The sequence below is a fragment of the Solanum dulcamara genome, chromosome 8 (genome assembly GCF_947179165.1).
Source record: "Solanum dulcamara chromosome 8, daSolDulc1.2, whole genome shotgun sequence".
In the NCBI taxonomy this organism is placed as follows: domain Eukaryota; kingdom Viridiplantae; phylum Streptophyta; class Magnoliopsida; order Solanales; family Solanaceae; genus Solanum; species Solanum dulcamara.
The window spans coordinates 64,716,961-64,740,091 of record NC_077244.1 but is presented as its reverse complement, the minus strand read 5'-3'; the positions used below and the strand labels follow the sequence as shown (position 1 = coordinate 64,740,091).

The window sequence follows — 23,131 nt, the reverse complement described above, 5'->3', positions numbered from 1 at the left end:
ACCTTCTTCTCACCTTTCTTAGAAAAACCTTGTAGCATATGTATGTACACATTTTCATATAAATCTCCATGCAAAAAAGCATTACTGACATCCATTTGGGAGATAGACCATTGCCTGCATGTAACTAAACTAATAACAGTCCTGATAGACACCATCTTAGCTACTGGGGAAAAGGTATCATGAAAATCTAACCCTGTCTTTTGACTATATCTTTTTACCACCAGTCTAGCTTTGAACCTTTCTACCATATTAGTGGACTTGTACTTAATTTTATATACCCATTTAGAGCCTATAGCCCATTTATTAGCTGGAAGATCAATTATATCCCAGGTATGATTATCCTCCATTGCCTGTATTTCTTGTTCTTCCATAGCCTCAATCCATCTATGATCCTTAGATGCCTTTTGGAATGATTATGGTTCAAGTAAAGCTGAAAAAGCACTTAAATATGCTTGGTAGTTGGTTGACAAAGAGAAATATAAAATGTAATCAGAAATGAAAAATAATGAGGCCTGACTAGCTGTCTTTTTGTCTATTACATAGTATTTCATCCAGATTGGAGACTTGGCTGACCTACTACTGTTTCTTCTCACCTCTGGTTCCCTTGGGGGAACTGGAATTGAGTCTTGAAGAGATCCTTCTGCTGCAGGAGTGATCTCTTCTACCACAGCTTCTGTATGACTTATCTCATCTGGTGTCCCTTCATTCATATCCTCTAGTACTTCTGCTGAACTAACACCCAACTGAGCTGTTGTGAAATCATCAACATTCTCCACATGGATAGGCTGATGTTCAGCAGATACTGGTAGTAAAGTGTTTTTATGTACAAACTCTAATGGTGGTGAACAAAAAATGTCATCAAGATCTCTTTTAGCTTCCTTGAAAGAGAAATATTTTCTCTAAACATGACATCCCTACTCACTAGGAAGGTACTAACTTCTAAACTAAACAATCTATAACCTTTTTGTGTCTCTTCATACCCAAATTAACAACTAACTACTGAAAAACTACTGAAGAAAAGGAATAAAGAAGAAGAAGGAGTAGAGGTCTTTCATTGATTTTCAGAATGAGTACAATAAACTCTATATGATCCTTTATAGAGAGAATCATCAACTTGTTTCACAAGAAAACTAATCAATTAATTTTCTAACTAACTGACTAGTTATTCCTTCTAACTAACTAAGCTGACTCAACTAACTAACTATGACTCAACATTACTCAACACCAATCAATTATTAGTTGATACCATCAATATATATATATATATATATATTTCTATGGTATTAAGGATGAAGAGGCAGGCGGGTAAATAGTTTGAGTTGTGGGTTCAATTCAAATAAATAGTTTGAATTGGATTCAATTTCTATAAATACTTTACCTAATGGGTCCAATTTATGTAGTTTTTCCTAATTTATACGTGTGCAACCCATAACTTTGGCGCCTAATTCTAAAACTAGATAGTAGGTGCCCGTGCCAGCATAGGCCTAACAACAATCCCTCATTTGAAGCATGAAATGGATATAGATACACCAAATAACAATAATGGACGCAAGCGATAATTGCAAGAAAGTATTGGCTTTGTTCCATTAAAAAGTAATTAATTATATTTAACAGGAAGAAAAAAATAGCTATAATAATCATCCAGACTTTATAATTGCCGCAAGTTATTTGAGCAAACGAGTAGAGCCTCTAAACGTAATAAGTATGTTCCTTTGATCCAAGCTCAAACAAGAAACTGAAGAGAGGATTTTTATGACTCGGTCTAAAGCACAACCTCCGTCGAGAACATACACAACCATTGTGTCAATAACATGATGAAGATGATCATCTTCAGTTGTTAAGTTTGCATTATTACACTTTTCATCTAAGGTTATTAAAACAATGGAAAAAAGTTAAAATTATTCTTTAACTATTCAAAATAGAATACATATATTCTTAAACTATATTATGGCTCAAAAATATACTTTCCGTCTTGCTATTGGCTCACTTCTATTCCTTCATTTGACGGAATAAAATATGGTATCTCATGTGTATTAATTTACCACACAGAATCTCCACATAACCACCCCACCCCATCTTATCAATTAAAAGACCCAAACTAATAAATCTGGGTGTGTAATTTGAGACCCATCAATGGTGAAATTGGATTAAGAATTATTGGTGATGATGATAAATTTTGAAGGCAAGAGAGTTGGGATTCGGGTGTTGGGTTTGAATTGCAGGAGATTGGAGAAGAGAGGCGTCATGGGATTATGTGGTAGGCGATGAACAATGGGTCTAAGTTTTGAACACTAACTGTTTGATGATTTGACATGGCTTTATTTCCAGGGATGAAGAAGGTGGCAGTGAGTGGGAGGGATGATAGAACTGCTAAGGATAACAAATTAGCCCACCCTACGAAATCCCCTGCTCCGATTAATGCCTCTAAAATATTGTTCAGTTATTATTCTTGGATTTAGCAATGTGTCGGCGACGGTGGTGGAGGTGAAGAAATTTCCGTGGTTGAAAACGGCGGCGTTGGTGGTGGAAATGTTGGTAGGGGTGTTGGTGAAACTGATGCCAAAAAGACGAGAATAACTAGACTATGATTCAGCAATACCATCATATCAATTCCGCCATTGTTGACCTCCAAATTCGATTTTCTCAATGGTTCATCAGCTGATATTGATATTGGTGAAACTGACGGTGGATGAGCTGATGCCAAAGAGACGAGATAAAATCCACTATGATTCAGGGATTCAAGCATTTCAGCTCATCCATTGTTGACCTTCAAGTTGGAGAGATTGCTTCATACAGAAGCCCTAACAAGATGATAAACATCAAGGTCTCATAATAAGGAATTGCAATCAAGGTTGTTGGGCTTCAATGGGAACTCAATAAAATGTTTATCACGAAAAGTCCAAGAATGAGTATAAGAATTGTGGTGAAGAATGAACTAAGTACTATACATATTTTATGGTTCAAGTTCAAGTCCAAATGAAAGAAGATTGGGGGCCATGTGGAGTTGAATTTCTGCTTGAAAAAAAAAGAGATTAAAATCCTCACCCAAAAAGGAGGAAAAGTTACGTACAAATTTTGGTCCAAGTTGGAAACTTATCTTTATTTAGAACTTTTTCTTATTTTATTAGGAAAGAATTTTTGGTATTATTTTTTGCATGGTTTCCTAATTTAAAAGTTTTCTAGTTTAAATTTTCCTAGTTCAAAAGTTTCCTAATTTAAAGTTTCCTAATTTAAAGTTTTGTAGTTATTGTTTCCATAAAAGTAGGAATTGAATTCCATTCTATTTGGATAGATTTTTCCTATATATAGGGGTAGGTTTTATTATTTTAAAAATAGATATGATTAATATTATTTGAAAGTTTTTTCTTCTTTACACCTTTGTGTGTGGTGACTATCGATTTATCTTACAGCCTTATAAGAACAATTCTTTAAGAGGTAAGATTAATTCTTGAATTGATATCTTTGGTTCTTATTCGTAAATTAAAGAAAGTGATTAGTCTTATAATAAATGTTGTCTCTAGTTTATTCGAAATAGGGGTCTAGATCACTTTTGATCTAAGTTCTTAAATTGACTCTATTAATATCACAGTTAGTTTAATTTGTTACTTTTGAATATAAGATCAATTAGAGTTCTTAACACTTATCTTGAAATTTGAGGATTTTATTCTAGAATTTCACATATCTTTCAATTTCTGTATTTAATCTTTATAATTTCGCTTCCTCGTTATTTTTTTGTTTATTCAGGCAAACCGATTCTTATCATAGAATCTTTTAATTGATGGGGTAGGATGCTTATGTGGAGATCCTATGTGACGTAAATTAATACACATAAGATGACACATTTTATTTTGTCAAACGGAAGGGAAGAAGTGAGCCAAGATGTGAAGGATATTTTTTAGCCACAATATAGTTTAAGAGTATATGTAGTTTATTTCGAATAGTTAAATGATAGTTTTGATCCTTTTCCCTTAAAAACATTCCTCCGGTATTTATATAAATAACATTTTTTTAATATTACAAAAATATTTTTCTTCGTATACAGTAGTTTTAAGAATTAGAAGAAATAATTTTAGCTCTAATTTAATACCATGCCAAATTATAACTTTACCTTGATTAAGATTATTGTGTATGATTTCAAGCAATAAGACTATTTGCTAAATGAATCATTACTGACTAAGTGTCCTATATACGGAAGTAAGGAATAACCTGAAATAAGGTAGGAAAGTAGTCTGATTATTTTCAGTTGAGTGGACTAAAGTCTTTCTCTTCATCCTTAAACAAAAATATCATGAAAAGAATACCAAATATTTCCCTCTATATATGTAATTCAAAAATATTCTAACCAATATTTTATCTCTACTACAATCAGTATATATATTATTTATTTTAATATCACTCCTTGTTTTCATGTAAAAATTAATTTTAGCAATGGATATCTTTCGAACTTCATGCTAATTTTCAATACTCATTTAATTCATTCTTAAAACTCAATATTTGAAATTTAATTAATGAAAGATAAAATTGAAATAATTTTCAACATCTCTTTTGAATAATGAACAATTCAATTATTTTAAATATTAAAAAATATTTTAATAATTTAATTATTTTAAAACAAAAAGAAAGTAGAAAGTAATTAAAATACGGAAAAGGGTCAAAATTACCCCTGAACTTTGAAAAATAGTTTATTTATGCCCTTCGTTCTACTTTAGGGCCAATTATACCCCTACCGTTATACTTTGGGCCAAATATGCCCTTAAATATAACAGAATGTCATGTGTCAGTTTCTCAGTGGTCAACTTATTTCCCCTTTTAAATGTGTTTTTTTAATTTTTTTAAATTTGTTTTTAAAACCATTTTTTTAATTATTTTTTTTTAAAAAAAATCTATTTCGTTTTTTTATCTATTTTTAAATCTGATTTTTAATTTATTTTTTTAAAATCTGTTTTTTTATGTATTTTTTACAATATGTTTATTTTATTTTATTTTAAATTTGTTTTTAAAATAAATTTGCATTCACAGATTTAAAAAAATATATATTTAAATAGCAAATTTTTAAAAATAGATTAAAAATGGATTTAAAAAACATATAAAAACAGATTTTGAAAAATAAAATAAAATAAAAATTTTTAAATCTGTTTTTTTATGTATTTTTTACAATATGTTTATTTTATTTTATTTTAAATTTGTTTTTAAAATAAATTTGCATTCACAGATTTTTTTTTAAAATAATTTAAAAAGCAGATTTAAAATAGATTAAAAAATGGATTTAAAAAACATATAAAAAACAGATTTTAAAAACAAATTTAAAATAAAATAAAATAAACTGATTTTAAAAAATAGATAAAAAAACAGATTCAAACTCAAGGGCATATTTGGCCCAAAGTATAACGGTAGGGGTATAATTGGCCCTAAAGTAGAACGAAGGGCATAAATAAACTATTTTTCAAAGTTTAGGGATAATTTTGACCCTTTTCCGTTAAAAATAAATGTAGTGAGTATGGTAGATCTACCAAGCAGTGGTAAGGGAGAGTGTGGCACAGAACTCTAGAAGGGTGAAAACTTCGAGGAATTAAATACATTCTAAATTATTTATTGATTCATTCCACGAATATCTCCACATTCAAAATTTGGCCATATTTGTAAAAAGTCTATAATATTCCTATTTTATACCCCTCTATTTTATATTAATTAAATTTTAAAGATTTTTTTTAATAATTTAAAAAAAGTAAATATTTAAAGTTCAAATTAAATATTTTATTTTTTTATTTTTGCCTTTTATTTATATTTTATAGGTGAGATAAGATCAAGAGAGTTAACTGTTCATATTTATAATTTTATTTTAAATTATTTTTATTTTCAAAAATAGTTTGAAAATAACTAAAAGGATAAAAGTGGAAAGTGATGTTCAATTTATGTCCTGAATTTTTTATCTCAATAGATGTATATTATCTCACAAATTTACTTAGGGTTTGTTTGGAATCACGGTTCGAATTTCTATTTATTGTTTGGAATCACGGTTCAAATTTCTATTTACTTATTCTTCCTAACTAAAATATTCAGGTTAGTTCCAATTTTTCTTTATATGTTAGCTTATTATTTTTTGAAAAATATTTTTGCCTTGCTTGTTTGCCTTACTAAAATAAAATATATAATCATGTTATACTTCTATATTATTTGTATGTTGCTTGTATTTTTTTTTATTGTTTAGCAGAGTTTGAACTTCAAAGTTCAAGACACGAAGAGTTCATTTGGAACAAGATTCAGATAGTTTTAGTTCTTATTTTATTATTTCTATTTGTTTATTATTCTTTCTTAATTATTTTGACTTGTAAAAAACTATTCATATAGTAATAATGAATATTTGGGGACTGTCTAAAAAGGAGAGAAAATTTACGTGCTACTTGTATTTATTTTACTTTGATATAATTTTATGTGTGTGCACACTAGATAAATATGCCGAAAGGACCTAGTTAGTTTTAATTATTAAAGTTATACTTTATCGAGCTTCGATTTAATATGTTAATCACAAATTTTAAACTATTGTTTGAATATCGGTAAACTTGATGCATTTTAATCAATCTTCTAATTCTAATATTGTTACTTATTAGTATGTATTAAATTACCCGCCCAACTCTCATATATTTTGAAAACTACTGTTTACTCTGTTATTAGATATCATGCGCATACGCCTTTGATAAATATTTTTCAGCACGTTAATTGAATCATATGTCATGGTTTAGGCTTAATATCTTTAGCATATTAATTGAAACTACATATACATGACTAGTTTAATATTTTTAGCATGTTAATTCATATAGAAATCATGTCTAGGATTTAATAAATATTTAGTAGGCTACTTTGATAGATACATTGCCTATAGATTTGTTAACAAATATTTTTAGAATATTATGTCATTTACAAAATCATGTCCATAGGCCTTATTGAATATTTTAGTAATTATAAATCATCTTTAAATTTTAGTATGTTATTAGGATGTAATGAATATTTTCAGAAGATTACTTTAGGTAGAAATCATGCCTATAGGTTAACCCTAATTAATCATGCCTAATATCAGTGATATTTATTTTGTCAATTTAGACATCATATTCATAGGACTTAATTTAATACTTTCAGCATGTTAATTTGCATAGAAATCATGTTCATAGGATTTTAATAAATGTTTATCATGCTACTATGTGTAGAAATCATGTCTATCAAATTTTAATAATTATTCATCATATTATTTTATATTGAAATCGTGCCTATAATATTTTAATAAATATTTCAGCATATAATGGTATTAAAAAGCACGCTTACTATTTTTCATAAATTTTCAATATATTGTTAGAAATCATGCTTATAGAAATTTAAGTAAGTTTTCATAATATTAGTTTATAAAGAGATTATGCCTGTGACATTTTAATAAATTTTCAACACAACATTTAAAAATCATATTTGTAGTATTTTAATAGATTTTCAGCATGTTCTTAACTAAAAATCAGGTTAATATGATTTTATAAATATTATTAGTTAATAATTAAAAATTATCAAGAATGTCTTTATTTTATCATGTTTGTGTTTTTTGCATTAAGCTCCGTATATTTGATTGTATGCACACACATACAATTATTATGACTTTCACTATTTATTTGTGTTTTCAAGCATACTAATTAATTAATCTAGAGGCTTACTTGAGATTCTATGTGCTAACTGCTTGTCCTATCTGTTTTGTTTGATGATGTATCTAATTAGGATGCCTATATTTTTTTTAGTCTAAAACTTACCCTAATAGAACGTCAAATACCTCTTGGATATTAAATTGAGACGTTAGACACCTTTTAGGACGCTAGTTTTTATTATTTCTTTTAGATCGCTTTAGGATTATAATAATAAATAAACCTAGGATGCGTAGGGGTAGATAAGCCCTTCGAAAATGATAGAAGTCGATCCGAGCAGAAAAATGATAAAATACTATATTTCTGTCTTCCTATTAATAAGTCAGCGTTGATCCGAAGAATATGAATACATGAATATATTTATCCCGTCTATTTTAAAATATTTTCATTTCTTTATATCTGGGGTAGTTTAATGTTAAAAACTAAAATGTTTCCTTTTAGGCATCATTAATTTTCATTGCCTTTACTCTTATTTAATTAGTTAATAATATTTATTTATCTTGTATTAATTCTAACATTAATTGTTTAGTTTAACTTAATTAAATTCTTTGAAGAGAAACTATTTTTTTATGATCGTCTGTTTCATTTAAATAATTTATTTAAATTATCCTTTTTTTATTTAATCATTTTTATACCAAATCTATTACTCTTATAAATTATCCTAAATGTTTTAAAATTTATATTTCTTTCATATTATTTAATGCTTCGATTATTGTTAAAACACATTTTCCCAAAAGTTAATCAAATAATTTTCAAATCGTCGGACAACCGCACGTTAGCGGCTATTTTAATTGCTAAAACCTTCTTAAAATAGTAATATGAACCTCGTACATTTTTCTTTAAATTTTTAAGATTTAAATCTGTTAGTCTTTTAAGTTAAGTTTTCTTAATTTCTTTAAAAAATTAAGTGGCGACTCTTCTCTTTACTAAAATTGTTTTTTTCTCTATAAGGTTGAAATTAATTTTACACCGTCTTTTTACCGACATAACATACATTTCTTAAAAAATTATAGATAGAAATATAATTTTATCATATCACTCTTTGAATATAATAAATATAATTTTTTTAAAAATATAATAGGAAAATGACTATAATTAATGATGGGGGTAAATTAGGAATGTGAAAAATTATCTCTTGATTTTATAAATTGAACAAGTATTATTAGACATTTATATTTAATATAATGAATGAGTAAAGATGGATAGAGGGAGTATAAACTTTTCATCTTCTTTAAACTTTTCTAGAAAATGTTAATATGTAAAAATAAAATTACAAAAACTTTTCTTATACTTAAACTTATATTAACTTCTTTTTTTAATTAACTAAACTGTATCAGTTTTAAAAACTAAATCATATATTATTTTAATTAAATAAATCGTATTAAAAAAGCCTTAAATAACACATTAAATTTATTATATTATAATTTCTTTAAAAGAAAAATAATAGTGGATAGTAAAATAAAATTATTTCACCAATTTTATTCGTGGATATAAGATCAGTTACTTCAATAATTTTAATTGAGAAGATGTTTGAAAATAAAATTAGAAATAAAATCCTCATGTACGTATGTATATATATAATGTATATGCCTACATATACCTGTGCGTAATTCTTAGTTAGATAATCAATAAATTATGTTAACTTAAATTATAAAGATTGAAGAATGTATACCTTAAACAATCAAATGATAATTACAAATACCTATATCGATGAATAGTTTTTTATATATAAGTAGTCTAACTGTATTGTATAATTATAATTTTCTTGATATGTTTTTTTTGGTAAGTTGAAATATAGTGGTAGTGTAAATAACTTGATATTAACATCGAATTAGCAATAACTATTGGTTTAAGTAAATTAGTATTAGACGGCAATACTAATTTTTTTCAACATAAATTAAAGAAACTATAAATTTCAATATGTTTCCTCTTTTATTCATAATAATATTGATATGAATTCATTTATTTTTAACATTTCACATTTGTTTATATAGATAAAATCCAATATATGTCATACATAATTTACAATTAAATAAGCTATCTAACTATATTGTATTTATTAGTTTAGCTACTAAAATTGGAGCAATATGATTATTTTTCCTCCCCTACTTCAATGTTGGCTGTCCATCCCTCACAAAAGCTTAGAATTTTGTAATAAAATTAACAAATCAGAATTAAAGTGTGACAACAATATTACTGTGTGAATCTCTTGGCTTACTATTAACTAGAGTAAGCACTTATAAAATATATGATTTTTATGTCGATATATAACATATCTAAGGTTTTAGAATTTTGATTATCGTTACTAAAATATTTTAAAATAATATTTAAATATATAGTTTAAATTTATCTAAACATAATACTTAATAAAATTACTTAATTAGAGGTCATATTGATAACAAATATAAGTGATGATTCGCAAGTCATCAAATTGGCGTAACATAAAAGTGTAAGACTATAAAAATTCCATTGCTCTTAATCAGGGTTGACTCTTATGGATTATATTATTTTCAAGACTTAATACTAAACATTAATTAATGAGTGAACTATTGAAAATACTTTTGAACTTGACATGAATTATTAGTTTCGTCCTCAACTATTGTCAGCTTTAAAAACACTCCTCTATTTCACTAACTAAATTTAAATACACCTTTCGCGTTCCACACACATAAATGTGTTATTCAAATGTGTGCATGTGAAATTTTCTACTAATATGACACACATATATATATATATATATATATATATATATATATATATATATATATATATATAGAGAAAGAGAGATATCATATGAAATAAGAAGAATATTTTAAAATTCAATTAGTCAAATAAATAACTATTTTTAAAAATTATTAATAATTCACACTAAATTCAAATTACTTTTCAAGATTTCTCTCTTAATTAATAAAAATAGTAGTAGTAGTGTATAACAAAATATTCGTATCTCTGTGGTAGGTGGAGAGTGCCAGACTGGGGCGTAGAACTCTAGAAAGGTGATAACATCAAAGCATTCTCAATTATTTATTGATTTGATTAATAGCTCCCCACATGTACCTTCCACGTTAAATAAATATAAAAGATAAATATCAAAAACACTTAAATTATCTTTTTTTTTGAGTTTTATATGTTATTTCACTTTCATCATAATGTGCATGCATTATATTCTCTCTTTTATTTTAAAAAAAAATTCACTTCACACTGCACATGGAAAAAATATTCACATTAACGAAAATTAAATACATTATTAGAATTAGTTAAAATTAAAAATTGAAGTATTACTATTTTTCAGCTAACAAAATTATAAAATAAAATATAAAATATTTTCCTTATCCTACTCCACCACTTTCTCTCACCATATCTCCACACCACCCCACCCCTATTTTTTAGTTATATTTTTATTTATTAAATTTCTTTTATAAATTTTCTTACTTCATCACCCCTGCCCCCTCAACCTTCACTTCCTCTTCAAATAATAATTTAGATATTTTTACATCCCGTCCTACCTAATTTTTCGCTTTTAAATTTTTTAAAATATAAAATTTATATTCATTTAAAATATAAATTATATAGACTAGTTTTTATAAATATAGGTTGAATTTTCAATTTTATCATTTCCTCGATTTATTTTTATTTTTTTACTAAAATAAAAATTAAATATTTATTTTTACTTATTTTTTAAATATTAAAAGATAATTAATCATTTAATTTATTCTCATTAATTATGTGTCTAAGTCAATATGAATAAAGTAAAGAAATATCTGAGGAAGTATTGATCTAACAAGTGAGTGGGTGGGCGTAGAACTCTAGAAACGTTGAAAAAGAGTTGAGAGGTGCGCTTAGAAAGATCACAAAAAATGTGTTCATAAGTATTTTATTAGTCTTTAAGTATTTTATTAGTTTCAGCTGTGTCCAAATTACAATAAACGGTGTGTTTATAAGTATTAACCTTTTCTTTGCTCCGCTCTCAAGAGAACAGTCTCACTAAGTTTGTAGAAAATAGAGTTCTAACTATGGCAGCTGCAACAATAATTGCTACAATGGTTGGGATTTTGGTGGCCTATTTTTGTGGGAAAGTGTTGTACACAATATGGTGGTGGCCAAAGATGATAGAAAAGAAGCTGAAGAAGGAAGGTATCCATGGAGAGCCCTACAAACTGCTGTTTGGGAATCTTAAAGAGATGACGAAAATGTCTAGAGAAGCAAAGAAACAAGCCTTGTTGAATCATGATATTGTTCCTTGGGCTAGTCCTTTTCTTATCCATCTTTCTAACACGTATAGTAAGTCCTTTTCTTTCACATTTTCTTTAACATATAGTAGATCAGTGGCGGACCTACATGCTATCGACGAATTCAACTAAAGGACATCAATTCAAATTCTGAATTTTTAAATTGAGAGAGATATCTTAAATTCATGGACCATCTATAAACAAAAATAAAAAACAAAAATCTTTTTTTTCCACAAGTTGGGGAATTCCTTTTAAGGAATTAGAGTTCTTTGCTGATGATTCATATCCTTCGACGAAAAATTATATTATTTATATATGATTAAAATATTTTTTTTTTTATGTATAAATAGTAAATTTCGATCAATTTTGTGTGTTTACTTTTTCAAATTTTAAATCTCTTATTAAAAAAAATCCTTGTTTCGCCAAACCATTTATATACTAACTAATGTGATGATGCAGAGAAAATATTTGTGGTGTGGGCTGGACCGACGCCTCGAGTGACCGTAACAGATCCAAAGCTAGTTAAAGAAGTGGTGAACAGATATAATGAATTCCAGAAGTGTGAATCCAATGCTTTCATCGACATGTTTGTTACTGGACTTGCTAGTTACAACGGTAAAAAATGGGACACCCACAGAAAGATACTTAACCCTGCTTTTCATGTAGAGAAGATAAAGGTATAATTACTTATTGAATTTAATTGATTAAATTCTTAATACTTAGTTACATATGTTTGTTTGTGTGACGTACAGAGGCTGTTCCCAGCATTTTGTGAGTGTTGTGATGAACTGATAAATAGATGGGAGGAATTGGTTAACAAAAAAGGAAGTTGTGAGTTGGATGTGGCAGACGAGTTTCTTAACGTAGGTGGAGATGTTATATCAAGGGCTGCATTTGGTAGCAATATTGAAGAAGGAAGGTCCATTTTCCTACTTCAAAAGGAGCAGTGTGAGCTTATTTTGGCTTCTCCATTCACCCTTTTCTTTCCCTTACTAAGGTGAGTATATATTTTACGTTGTGGAGACTCTTCAAAAATATATATACTTTATAGCTAGGTTCGCAAGTCATAACCTGTTTGATTTTTCGCACGCGCAGATTCTTTCCAACAGCATCAAACAGAAAAGCATGGTACATCCACAAGAAAGTTATATCATTGATAAGAGGAATAATAGAGAAGCGAGAAGACGCCGTGCGTAGAGGAGTGTCAAACAATGATGATATTTTAGGGTTACTCCTTAAAGGAGGACTATCAACCCATGATGTGATTGAAGAATGTAAAGAATTCTACCTTGCAGGACAAGATACAACCACAGCTTTGCTCTCTTGGACATTGGTTGTCTTGAGCATGCACCCTGAGTGGCAAGACAAAGCTAGGAATGAAGTGTTTCAAGTCATTGGGAAAAACAAACCAAAGTTTGAGGACTTGAATCAACTAAAAATAGTAAGTATAGACAAACTCTATATATACTATATAATTTGACTGGACACGGATGAGTAACAATTAATTAATTATTTTTGTGTTGTGCTACTAGATGAACATGATCTTCCAAGAGGTGTTGAGATTATATCCAGCACTCACCCTTATGCGTAGTACATCAAAGAGCACAAAATTGGGAGACATGACCATTCCGTCAGGAGTACAAATGTTTGTGCCTATATATCTAATACATCGCGATCCACAAGTATGGGGAGAGGATGCATTGACGTTCAATCCAGAGAGGTTCTCAGAAGGAGTATCTAAAGCTGCAAAAGAGCAGATGTATTTCCCCTTTGGTTGGGGTCCTCGAATGTGCGTCGGTAACAACTTTGGTATGGTGGAAGCTAAGCTGGTTTTATCATCAATTCTACAGCGCTTTTGGTTTGAGCTTTCTCCTTCCTACATTCATGCTCCTAATCTCACACTCGTTATGAAGCCTCAGTATGGGGCTCAGATAATTCTGCACAAACTTTGAGCCTTCCGGCTTGTCTCCTTGTTATTTTCGATTGAATAAATTAGGTTGAAATGTATTCTATTTATCTATTTCAATACTATGTTAGTATTTTGGACCTGTGACAACTTACTATGAAAAAATGATATCCTATTTGGACACAGGCTATTGCTTTTCAACTTTATGAGTTTTAAATTCAAGATAATAACATTAAATATTGAACTAAAACTATATATATTTGAACTTCTTAATATAAATATAAAATTTGAACTAAAATTATTATATTTGGGCGGAACGACTAGTGGTGGATTACTTTAGCTAACTATAATAAGTTATTTGGAATAATAATAAAAGGAAATCATACGAAATTAAATAATGATAATTAATTGGTGGATATAATTTTATTGATAAATATTTGATTTGTTGGACTAAAAATGAAATATACCTATAATATAAAACATATGTGACTTGTTAAGGAAAAGGAAAAATCTCTTCTCTCTCCGCGCAAGTTAGTGTGCACGGACTTGCACCTCGTCAGAAATGGGGAGAGGACGACCACAGAAGTATACTCAGAAACAACTATCCGGAGTTATTGTTTTTTATAATCTGGAAACAGAATAATTATTTGAACATAAATGTAGAAGAATCAAAAAATCATCTTAAACCCATAATTGACTTGTGTGTTCTTAAAAACATTAACTCTCTCATCAATGTTATCAATGTATATCGATTACTTACTTTCGGAATATAATGCATGAAAAAAATGTTTGGGGGAGGAAACACCACAACTAAAGTTTGATATGATGAAAATAATGAAAATAAATTGGACACGAGAATTTTACGTGGAAACCCCTCTAAATGATAGAAGGAAAAAAACCACGGGGTAGAAGGATCTCACTATAAAAATATGGAGTACACAACTCTCAAATACAAGGAGAAAACAACAATTAACACTTCTCTCTTGTAAAAGGAACAACTACTAAAGAGGACACTCAAGACTAAAATATTTATTTTGGTGTATAACTCTCTTTGTATTCTTACTCTCTCTTTCTGGGATGAGATAAATGAGGGCAAGAGGTCTTCTATTTATAGGAAACTAGAAACGCGTAAAATCCGCGTATTGAACCTCTCTTTTTGACTACGCATTCAAAACGCATTTTGTTCCTTTTTTGACTACGCGTTCAAAACGCGTTTTGTTCCTTTTTGACTACGCGTTCAAAACGCGTTTTGACTATCTTGCAAAAAAGTTTCTATAATAGCAATAATATAACTAGCAGAATTCCAACAAACTTAAATGACGAAGCTTATCACAAACTGAACAGTTTTTTTTTTTTTTGAAAATTAATGAAGAGAGTTTCAGAAATACAATGAGAGCTTTAAGACGTGTTGGAAAAATGAGACGAAACATCAAAATTTATAGCAATAAATTGGAGAACTTACTAGCGTAATAATACCTATTCGGGAAAAAGATGTTTACTCGGAAGATGTGTTTGATTGCGAATTTCATATTCAAAAATGACCCTTAGAAATGTACCGAAAAATTTAAAATTAAATTCCACACAAAAAATATCAGAAATTTTAAAAAGAAATAACGAAAATAAAAAATAAATTTGATACTAAAAATTTATAAATCAATTACCCAAATCCTAATCGGAAGTAGAGTGGAGCAATATTAAAGATTTCTTCCTTATTTTCCGTGGTTTTCAGCTATTAAAGCTTCTTTTGCAATTTTAAAATTTGATGTGGCGCAAACATAAACATTTCGAGTGAATAATATATTAAAAAACTCAAAATATCGAGCTCATATTTAAAATTTGAGACTGTTTAGACGAAATTTTGAGTTGGCCAAGATTGAAAGATCTTGTTGGCCATTGAAGATTCTTATAAACTCGACTTTAAAATTCGACATGCCGTAAATGTGAATCATTTCGAGTAAATAACATATTAAAATATTTGAAATACCGAGAGGAACTGATATGTAAAATTTGGGACTGTTTAAATAAGATTTGAGTTGGCCGAAATTAAAAAAATATATATACATGTTATTATTGTGTAAACGCTGTACCTGTATATATATATCTCTGATATATGATCATACATTACATATACATAATTATATACTATTCATTAGGGGTGTACATAGACCGGGTTGGTTCGAATTTTTTACAAACCAAATCAAACCATTTGTTTCGGGTTATAAAATCTATAAACCAAATCAAATCAATAAAAGTCGGGTTTTTCGATATCAATTTTTCTCGGATTTTTCGGGTTTTTGGTTTTTTTGGGGTTTTTTGTTTTTTTTTCGAGTTTCTCGTATTTTTCATAATATCTAATAAAAAGAACAGAGCAGTGCTTCTTAAAAAGAGTTCTAGTACAAAATATCAACATAAAAGATGGAGACATAACACTGTTTGAAGTTTTAACTTTATAATATAACTTTATAAGATGAGTTTTTTTTTTGTGTATTATTTAGATGAGCTTCGGAAGGGGAGCCTTGTAGTAACTAGTTAAGTTGCTGGCATGTGAGCAGGAGGTCACGGGTTCAAGCCTTGGAAACAACCTCTGACAGAAATGCAAGGTAAGGCTGTGTAGAATAGACCCTTGTGGTCGGGCCCTTCCCCGGACCCTGCGCATAGCGGGAGCTTTAGTGCACCGGGCTGCCCTTTTTTTTAGATGAGCTTCTCAAGTCCAAATCTAAATGTAAGAAAGAAAACAAAAATTATGAAAAAATTTTAAAAAATATTTATAAATTACATTTTAATAAATATTTTTATGTATAACATAATTTAAAAATAGTATATTTATAATCGGGTCGGTTTGGGTTCGGTTTGATTTTTTTTAGTTAAAACTAAACCAACCCTATAATGGTCGGATTCTTTGCAAGATGCAAAGCGCTCTGACTGTCACAAAACAAAGCAATCTTCTCTTGTTTGTGTCCGAGCTCCTCCAGTAACATCTGCATCCATATTGCTTCTTTGCTAGCTTGTGTAGCTGCTACATATTCTGCTTTCGTCGTAGATGTAGCCACGATAGATTGCAGTTTTGAAACCCAACTTACAGCTCCTCCAGCAAGAGTAAACACATAACCTGTGGTGGACTTGCTTTTATCAAGATCACCTGCATAATCTGAATCAACATAACCTTTAACAGTAAAGTCTGATCCTCCATAACACATTGTAACATCTGAGGTACCCTTGATGTATCTTAGGATCCTCTTAACAGTATTCCAATGCTCTCTACCAGGATTAGCCATGTATCGACTAACCACTCCCACTGCTTGTGCAATGTCAGGTCTTGTACATACCATAGTGAACATTAAACTTCCCACTGCTGATGCATACGGTACTCGAGACATCTCCATCCTCTCTGCTTCATTGCTAGGACACATACTTGAGGATAACTTGAAATTAATAGGAAGTGGGGTAGAAATTGACTTACAGTCTTGCATCTTGAAGCGTCTCAAGATTTTCTTCAAATAGTTCTTTTGAGAAAGCCAAATCTTCCTATTATTTCTGTCTCGGTGAATTTGCATCCCTAGAATCTTGTTTGCTGGTCCCAAGTCCTTCATTTCAAGCTCCCTAGCCAACTGTGCCTTTAAATTTGTGAGACGATCTTTGTTGGGGCCTGCTACCAACATGTCGTCAACATACAACAGCAAAATAACAAAATCTTCATCATCAAATCTCTTGTAATAAACACAAGGATCTGAACTATGTCTATTGTATCCAAGGCTTATAATGAAGGAATCAAATCTCTTATATTTGTTCAACCTGCAAACCAATTTCTCTTTTCCCTGTTCTTCAAAACCTTCTGGTTGGAGCATATAAATTTCTTCTTCAAGTTCTCCATGAAGAAATGCAGTTTTGACATCTAACTGCTCCAAGTACAAGTCAAATGTAGCACTCATCGCCAGGACCACTTGAATTGTTGTGAGTCGAAACACCGGAGAAAATATCTCATTGAAGTCGATACCTACTTTCTGAGCGAATCATTTCACCACCAATCTTGCACGATATTTCTCCACTTGATCATTACCATTGCGTTTGATCTTGTAGACCCATTTATTTCCAATAGCCTTCCTTCCTTGTGATAATTGAACAAGATCCCATGTTTTATTTTTATAAAGAGCTTCAATTTCTTCTTGCATTGCTGCCACCCACAGAGATGATTCTTGGCCTTTCATAGCTTCTTGAAAGGTTGAAGGCTCTCCATCTTCTGTTAATAGACAGTATGCAATATTACTCTCCATTGAATAATCTGAGTGCCAAGCTGGTTCTCTTCTCTCCCTAGTTGACCGTCGAACTTTTGGAGTTTCGATCTCAGCTTGCTCTTGTTCTTTGTGCTCTGGTGCTGCTTCAGAAGAAACTGGAACTTCTTCTATTTCTTCAACTTCAACTGTAATAGTCTCTGATTTTTCTTTTGAAGTGCTACCTTCTTCTGATTGTATCTTGTTTTCAACAAATACAACATCTCTGCTGATTACCACATTGTGGGCTGTGGGATCCCACAAGCGATACCCCTTGACTCCATCAGCATATCCTAAGAAAATGCATTCTCTGGATTTTGGATCCAACTTCGATTTTTCTTGGGTGTTGTACATAACATAAGCAGGACTTCCGAATATATGTAAGCGAGAATAATCAGCTGGTTTTCCTGTCCACATCTCCATTGGTGTTTTCAGATCAATTGCGGTTGATGGTGACCGATTGATCACATAACAAGCGGTTTTGACTGCTTCTGCCCAAAATGGTTTTTCCAACCCTGCAGTTGCCAACATAGCTCTTGTCCGTTCCAACAAGGTTCTGTTCATCCGCTCTGCTACTCCATTTTGTTGTGGAGTATATGCCACCGTGAACTGCCGTTTAATACCTTCTTGTTTACAGAAGTTATTAAATTCATCACCAGTGTATTCTCCTCCATTATCTGTCCTCAAACACTTGATTTTTTTCTCATATTCAAGTTCCACCCGTGCTTTGAATTCTTTGAAAACTGGAAAAACATCTGCCTTCCTCTTGATTGGATACACCCAACTTCTCCTGGAGTAATTGTCGATAAATGACACGAAATATTTCGCTCCTCCTAGAGACTCCACCGGTGCTTGCCAGACATCAGAGTGAACCAGATCTAGTATTTCCTTGCTTTTAGCAGAGGAACTGCTAAACTTCAGTCTATTTTGCTTACTGGTAACACAATGCTCACAAAAGGGTAGTGAAACCTTTTTGAGCCCTGGAAGAAGTTTTTGCTCAGCAAGAATCTTCAAACCTCATTCCGACATATGGCCAAGTTTACGATGCCACATCATCGTTGATTCTTCAAATGAACTTGCTGACGCGGTTGATGCTTCTCCTTCTTGGTGTGTTTCACCTTTAAGCACATATAGATTTGCAACAAGTTTTTCTGCTTTCATCACTACAAGCGCTCCTTTGGATATTCTCATGACTCGACCATGAGTCTTATATGAACATCCATTATCATCTAGTTGTCCTAAAGATAATAGATTCTTCTTCAAGTCTTTTACATGTCGTACCTCCTTGATGGTGCGAACCGTGCCATCATACATCTTTATTTTGATGGACCCAATACTAATAACATCCAAAGCATGATCGTTTCTCATGAACACAGACCCTCATGAGATAGGATTATATTGATGGAACCATTCTCTCCTAGAAGTCATGTGCCATGTTGCTCCTGTATCCATGATCCGGACATCAGCGAAACGTTTTCTGCCTTCATTATTTGATATTGCCTCACTACATAAAATATCGCCATCATCCGAGGTACATGCAACATTCCCTTGAGCATTTGATAGCTCAGGGTTTTCACTCTTCTTCTTGAACCGACAATCTTTCTTGAAGTGCCCTTTCTTGCCACAGTTGTAGCACTTGATATTCTTATTACTTCTTGATTGAGATCTGCCATGATTGTGACTCCCACTAGGGCCACGTTCCGTTGGTCTTCCTCTCACCATCATCAAGGCTTCAGCTTGCTGCGAACTTGCTTGTCTGTCTTCCTTATTTTTGCGCCTATTTTCTTCTTCCAACACAACGACTGCAATTTCATCGAAAACTAGACTGTCTGTATTGTTCGTCAGGTTGATGATGAGTTGATCATACGAGTCAGGCAGACTTTGAAGTAGAAGCTCCGCACGTTCAGTACCCTCTATTTTGCATCCCATTGTTGTAAGTTGCGAAAATAGAGTATTCAAAGTATTGATGTGTTCAGTAACTGACATGGACTCTGCCATTCGAAGAGTATACAATCTTCTTTTTAAGAAGATTTTATTATGCAAAGACTTGGCCTCATACAACCCTGTAAGAGTATCCCATATTTCCTTCGCCGTCCGCTTTTCCGCCACACTAGACAACACTTGATCAGCTAGTGCCAAGTGTAGATCAGCAACTGCATTGCTGTCTATGTCGTTCCACTTGCTGTCATCAACAAAGTCTGTGGGCCCGCCTTCAATTGCAGCTAAACAATTGTCTTTTCTCAATATCGCTTTTATTTTCATTTTCCACAATGAGAAATTAGTCTCATTGAATTTTTCAACATCAAACTTTGTTGTACTCGACATTGTTATTTGCTTCACACCCTTCTAGATCGTTTCTGAATATTTTTGTGAACAATCGTGACAAACTGTACCGTCACCGAAATTTACTATTCACGTGAATAGTACTGTTCACCAAATTTACTATTCACAAATAGTACCTTCGCATAAAACAGACAGAATAACCGAGGGCTCTGATACCACTGTTGGGGGAGGAAGCACCACAACTAAAGTTTGATATGATGAAAATAATGAAAATAAATTGGACACGAGAATTTTACGTGGAAACCCCTCTAAATGATAGAAGGGAAAAAACCACAGGGTAGAAGGATCTCACTATAAAAATATGGAGTACACAACTCTCAAATACAACTATGAAAAAATGATATCCTATTTGGACACAGGCTATTTCTTTTCAACTTTATGAGTTTTAAATTCAAGATAATAACATTAGATATTGAACTAAAACTATATATATTTGAACTTCTTAATATAAATATAAAATTTGAACTAAAATTATTATATTTGGGCGGAACGACTAGTGGTGGATTACTTTAGCTAACTATAATAAGTTATTTGGAATAATAATAAAAGGAAATCATACGAAATTAAATAATGATAATTAATTGGTGGATATAATTTTATTGATAAATATTTGATTTGTTGGACTAAAAATGAAATATACCTATAATATAAAACATATGTGACTTGTTAAGGAAAAGGAAAAATCTCTTCTCTCTCCGCGCAAGTTAGTGTGCACGGACTTGCACCTCGTCAGAAATGGGGAGAGGACGACCACAGAAGTATACTCAGAAACAACTATCCGGAGTTATTGTTTTTTATAATCTGGAAACAGAATAATTATTTGAACATAAATGTAGAAGAATCAAAAAATCATCTTAAACCCATAATTGACTTGTGTGTTCTTAAAAACATTAACTCTCTCATCAATGTTATCAATGTATATCGATTACTTACTTTCGGAATATAATGCATGAAAAAAATGTTTGGGGGAGGAAACACCACAACTAAAGTTTGATATGATGAAAATAATGAAAATAAATTGGACACGAGAATTTTACGTGGAAACCCCTCTAAATGATAGAAGGGAAAAAACCACGGGGTAGAAGGATCTCACTATAAAAATATGGAGTACACAACTCTCAAACACAAGGAGAAAACAACAATTAACACTTCTCTCTTGTAAAAGGAACAACTACTAAAGAGGACACTCAAGACTAAAATATTTATTTTGGTGTATAACTCTCTTTGTATTCTTACTCTCTCTTTCTGGGATGAGATAAATGAGGGCAAGAGGTCTTCTATTTATAGGAAACTAGAAACGCGTAAAATCCGCGTATTGAACCTCTCTTTTTGACTACGCATTCAAAACGCATTTTGTTCCTTTTTTGACTACGCGTTCAAAACGCGTTTTGTTCCTTTTTGACTACGCGTTCAAAACGCGTTTTGACTATCTTGCAAAAAAGTTTCTATAATAGCAATAATATAACTAGCAGAATTCCAACAAACTTAAATGACGAAGCTTATCACAAACTGAACAGTTTTTTTTTTTTTTGAAAATTAATGAAGAGAGTTTCAGAAATACAATGAGAGCTTTAAGACGTGTTGGAAAAATGAGACGAAACATCAAAATTTATAGCAATAAATTGGAGAACTTACTAGCGTAATAATACCTATTCGGGAAAAAGATGTTTACTCGGAAGATGTGTTTGATTGCGAATTTCATATTCAAAAATGACCCTTAGAAATGTACCGAAAAATTTAAAATTAAATTCCACACAAAAAATATCAGAAATTTTAAAAAGAAATAACGAAAATAAAAAATAAATTTGATACTAAAAATTTATAAATCAATTACCCAAATCCTAATCGGAAGTAGAGTGGAGCAATATTAAAGATTTCTTCCTTATTTTCCGTGGTTTTCAGCTATTAAAGCTTCTTTTGCAATTTTAAAATTTGATGTGGCGCAAACATAAACATTTCGAGTGAATAATATATTAAAAAAACTCAAAATATCGAGCTCATATTTAAAATTTGAGACTGTTTAGACGAAATTTTGAGTTGGCCAAGATTGAAAGATCTTGTTGGCCATTGAAGATTCTTATAAACTCGACTTTAAAATTCGACATGCCGTAAATGTGAATCATTTCGAGTAAATAACATATTAAAATATTTGAAATACTGAGAGGAACTGATATGTAAAATTTGGGACTGTTTAAATAAGATTTGAGTTGGCCGAAATTAAAAAAATATATATACATGTTATTATTGTGTAAACGCTGTACCTGTATATATATATCTCTGATATATGATCATACATTACATATACATAATTATATACTATTCATTAGGGGTGTACATAGACCGGGTTGGTTCGAATTTTTTACAAACCAAATCAAACCATTTGTGTCGGGTTATAAAATCTATAAACCAAATCAAATCAATAAAAGTCGGGTTTTTCGATATCAATTTTTCTCGGATTTTTCGGGTTTTTGTTTTTTTTGGGGTTTTTTGTTTTTTTTTCGAGTTTCTCGTATTTTTCATAATATCTAATAAAAAGAACAGAGCAGTGCTTCTTAAAAAGAGTTCTAGTACAAAATATCAACATAAAAGATGGAGACAAAACACTGTTTGAAGTTTTAACTTTATAATATAACTTTATAAGATGAGTTTTTTTTTTGTGTATTATTTAGATGAGCTTCGGAAGGGGAGCCTTGTAGTAACTAGTTAAGT

General features: G+C 30.6%; 1 protein-coding gene and 1 pseudogene across 1 annotated transcript; one reads left to right on the top strand and one right to left on the bottom strand.

Annotated features, from left to right (window-relative positions):
* Positions 1-1,611: 1,611 nt before the first annotated feature.
* Positions 1,612-4,271, bottom strand: LOC129900066 (uncharacterized; annotated as a pseudogene).
* A 7,331-nt stretch (positions 4,272-11,602) lies between these two features.
* On the top strand, positions 11,603-13,917 carry LOC129901332 (cytochrome P450 CYP72A616-like). Its single transcript, XM_055976482.1, has 5 exons — positions 11,603-11,957; positions 12,365-12,582; positions 12,658-12,902; positions 13,001-13,346; positions 13,438-13,917. The coding sequence occupies exons 1-5, from the start codon at positions 11,690-11,692 to the stop codon at positions 13,855-13,857; spliced, it is 1,497 nt and encodes a 498-aa protein (XP_055832457.1). The 5' UTR covers positions 11,603-11,689; the 3' UTR covers positions 13,858-13,917.
* Positions 13,918-23,131: the final 9,214 nt, after the last annotated feature.

Coding starts and splice junctions, on each gene's coding strand:
- LOC129901332 (XM_055976482.1), top strand. CDS start 11,690: ATGGCAGCTGCAACAATAATTGCTACAATGGTTGGGATTTTGGTGGCC. Junction 11,958..12,364: donor CCATCTTTCTAACACGTATA/GTAAGTCCTTTT, acceptor GTGATGATGCAG/AGAAAATATTTGTGGTGTGG. Junction 13,347..13,437: donor ACTTGAATCAACTAAAAATA/GTAAGTATAGAC, acceptor TTGTGCTACTAG/ATGAACATGATCTTCCAAGA.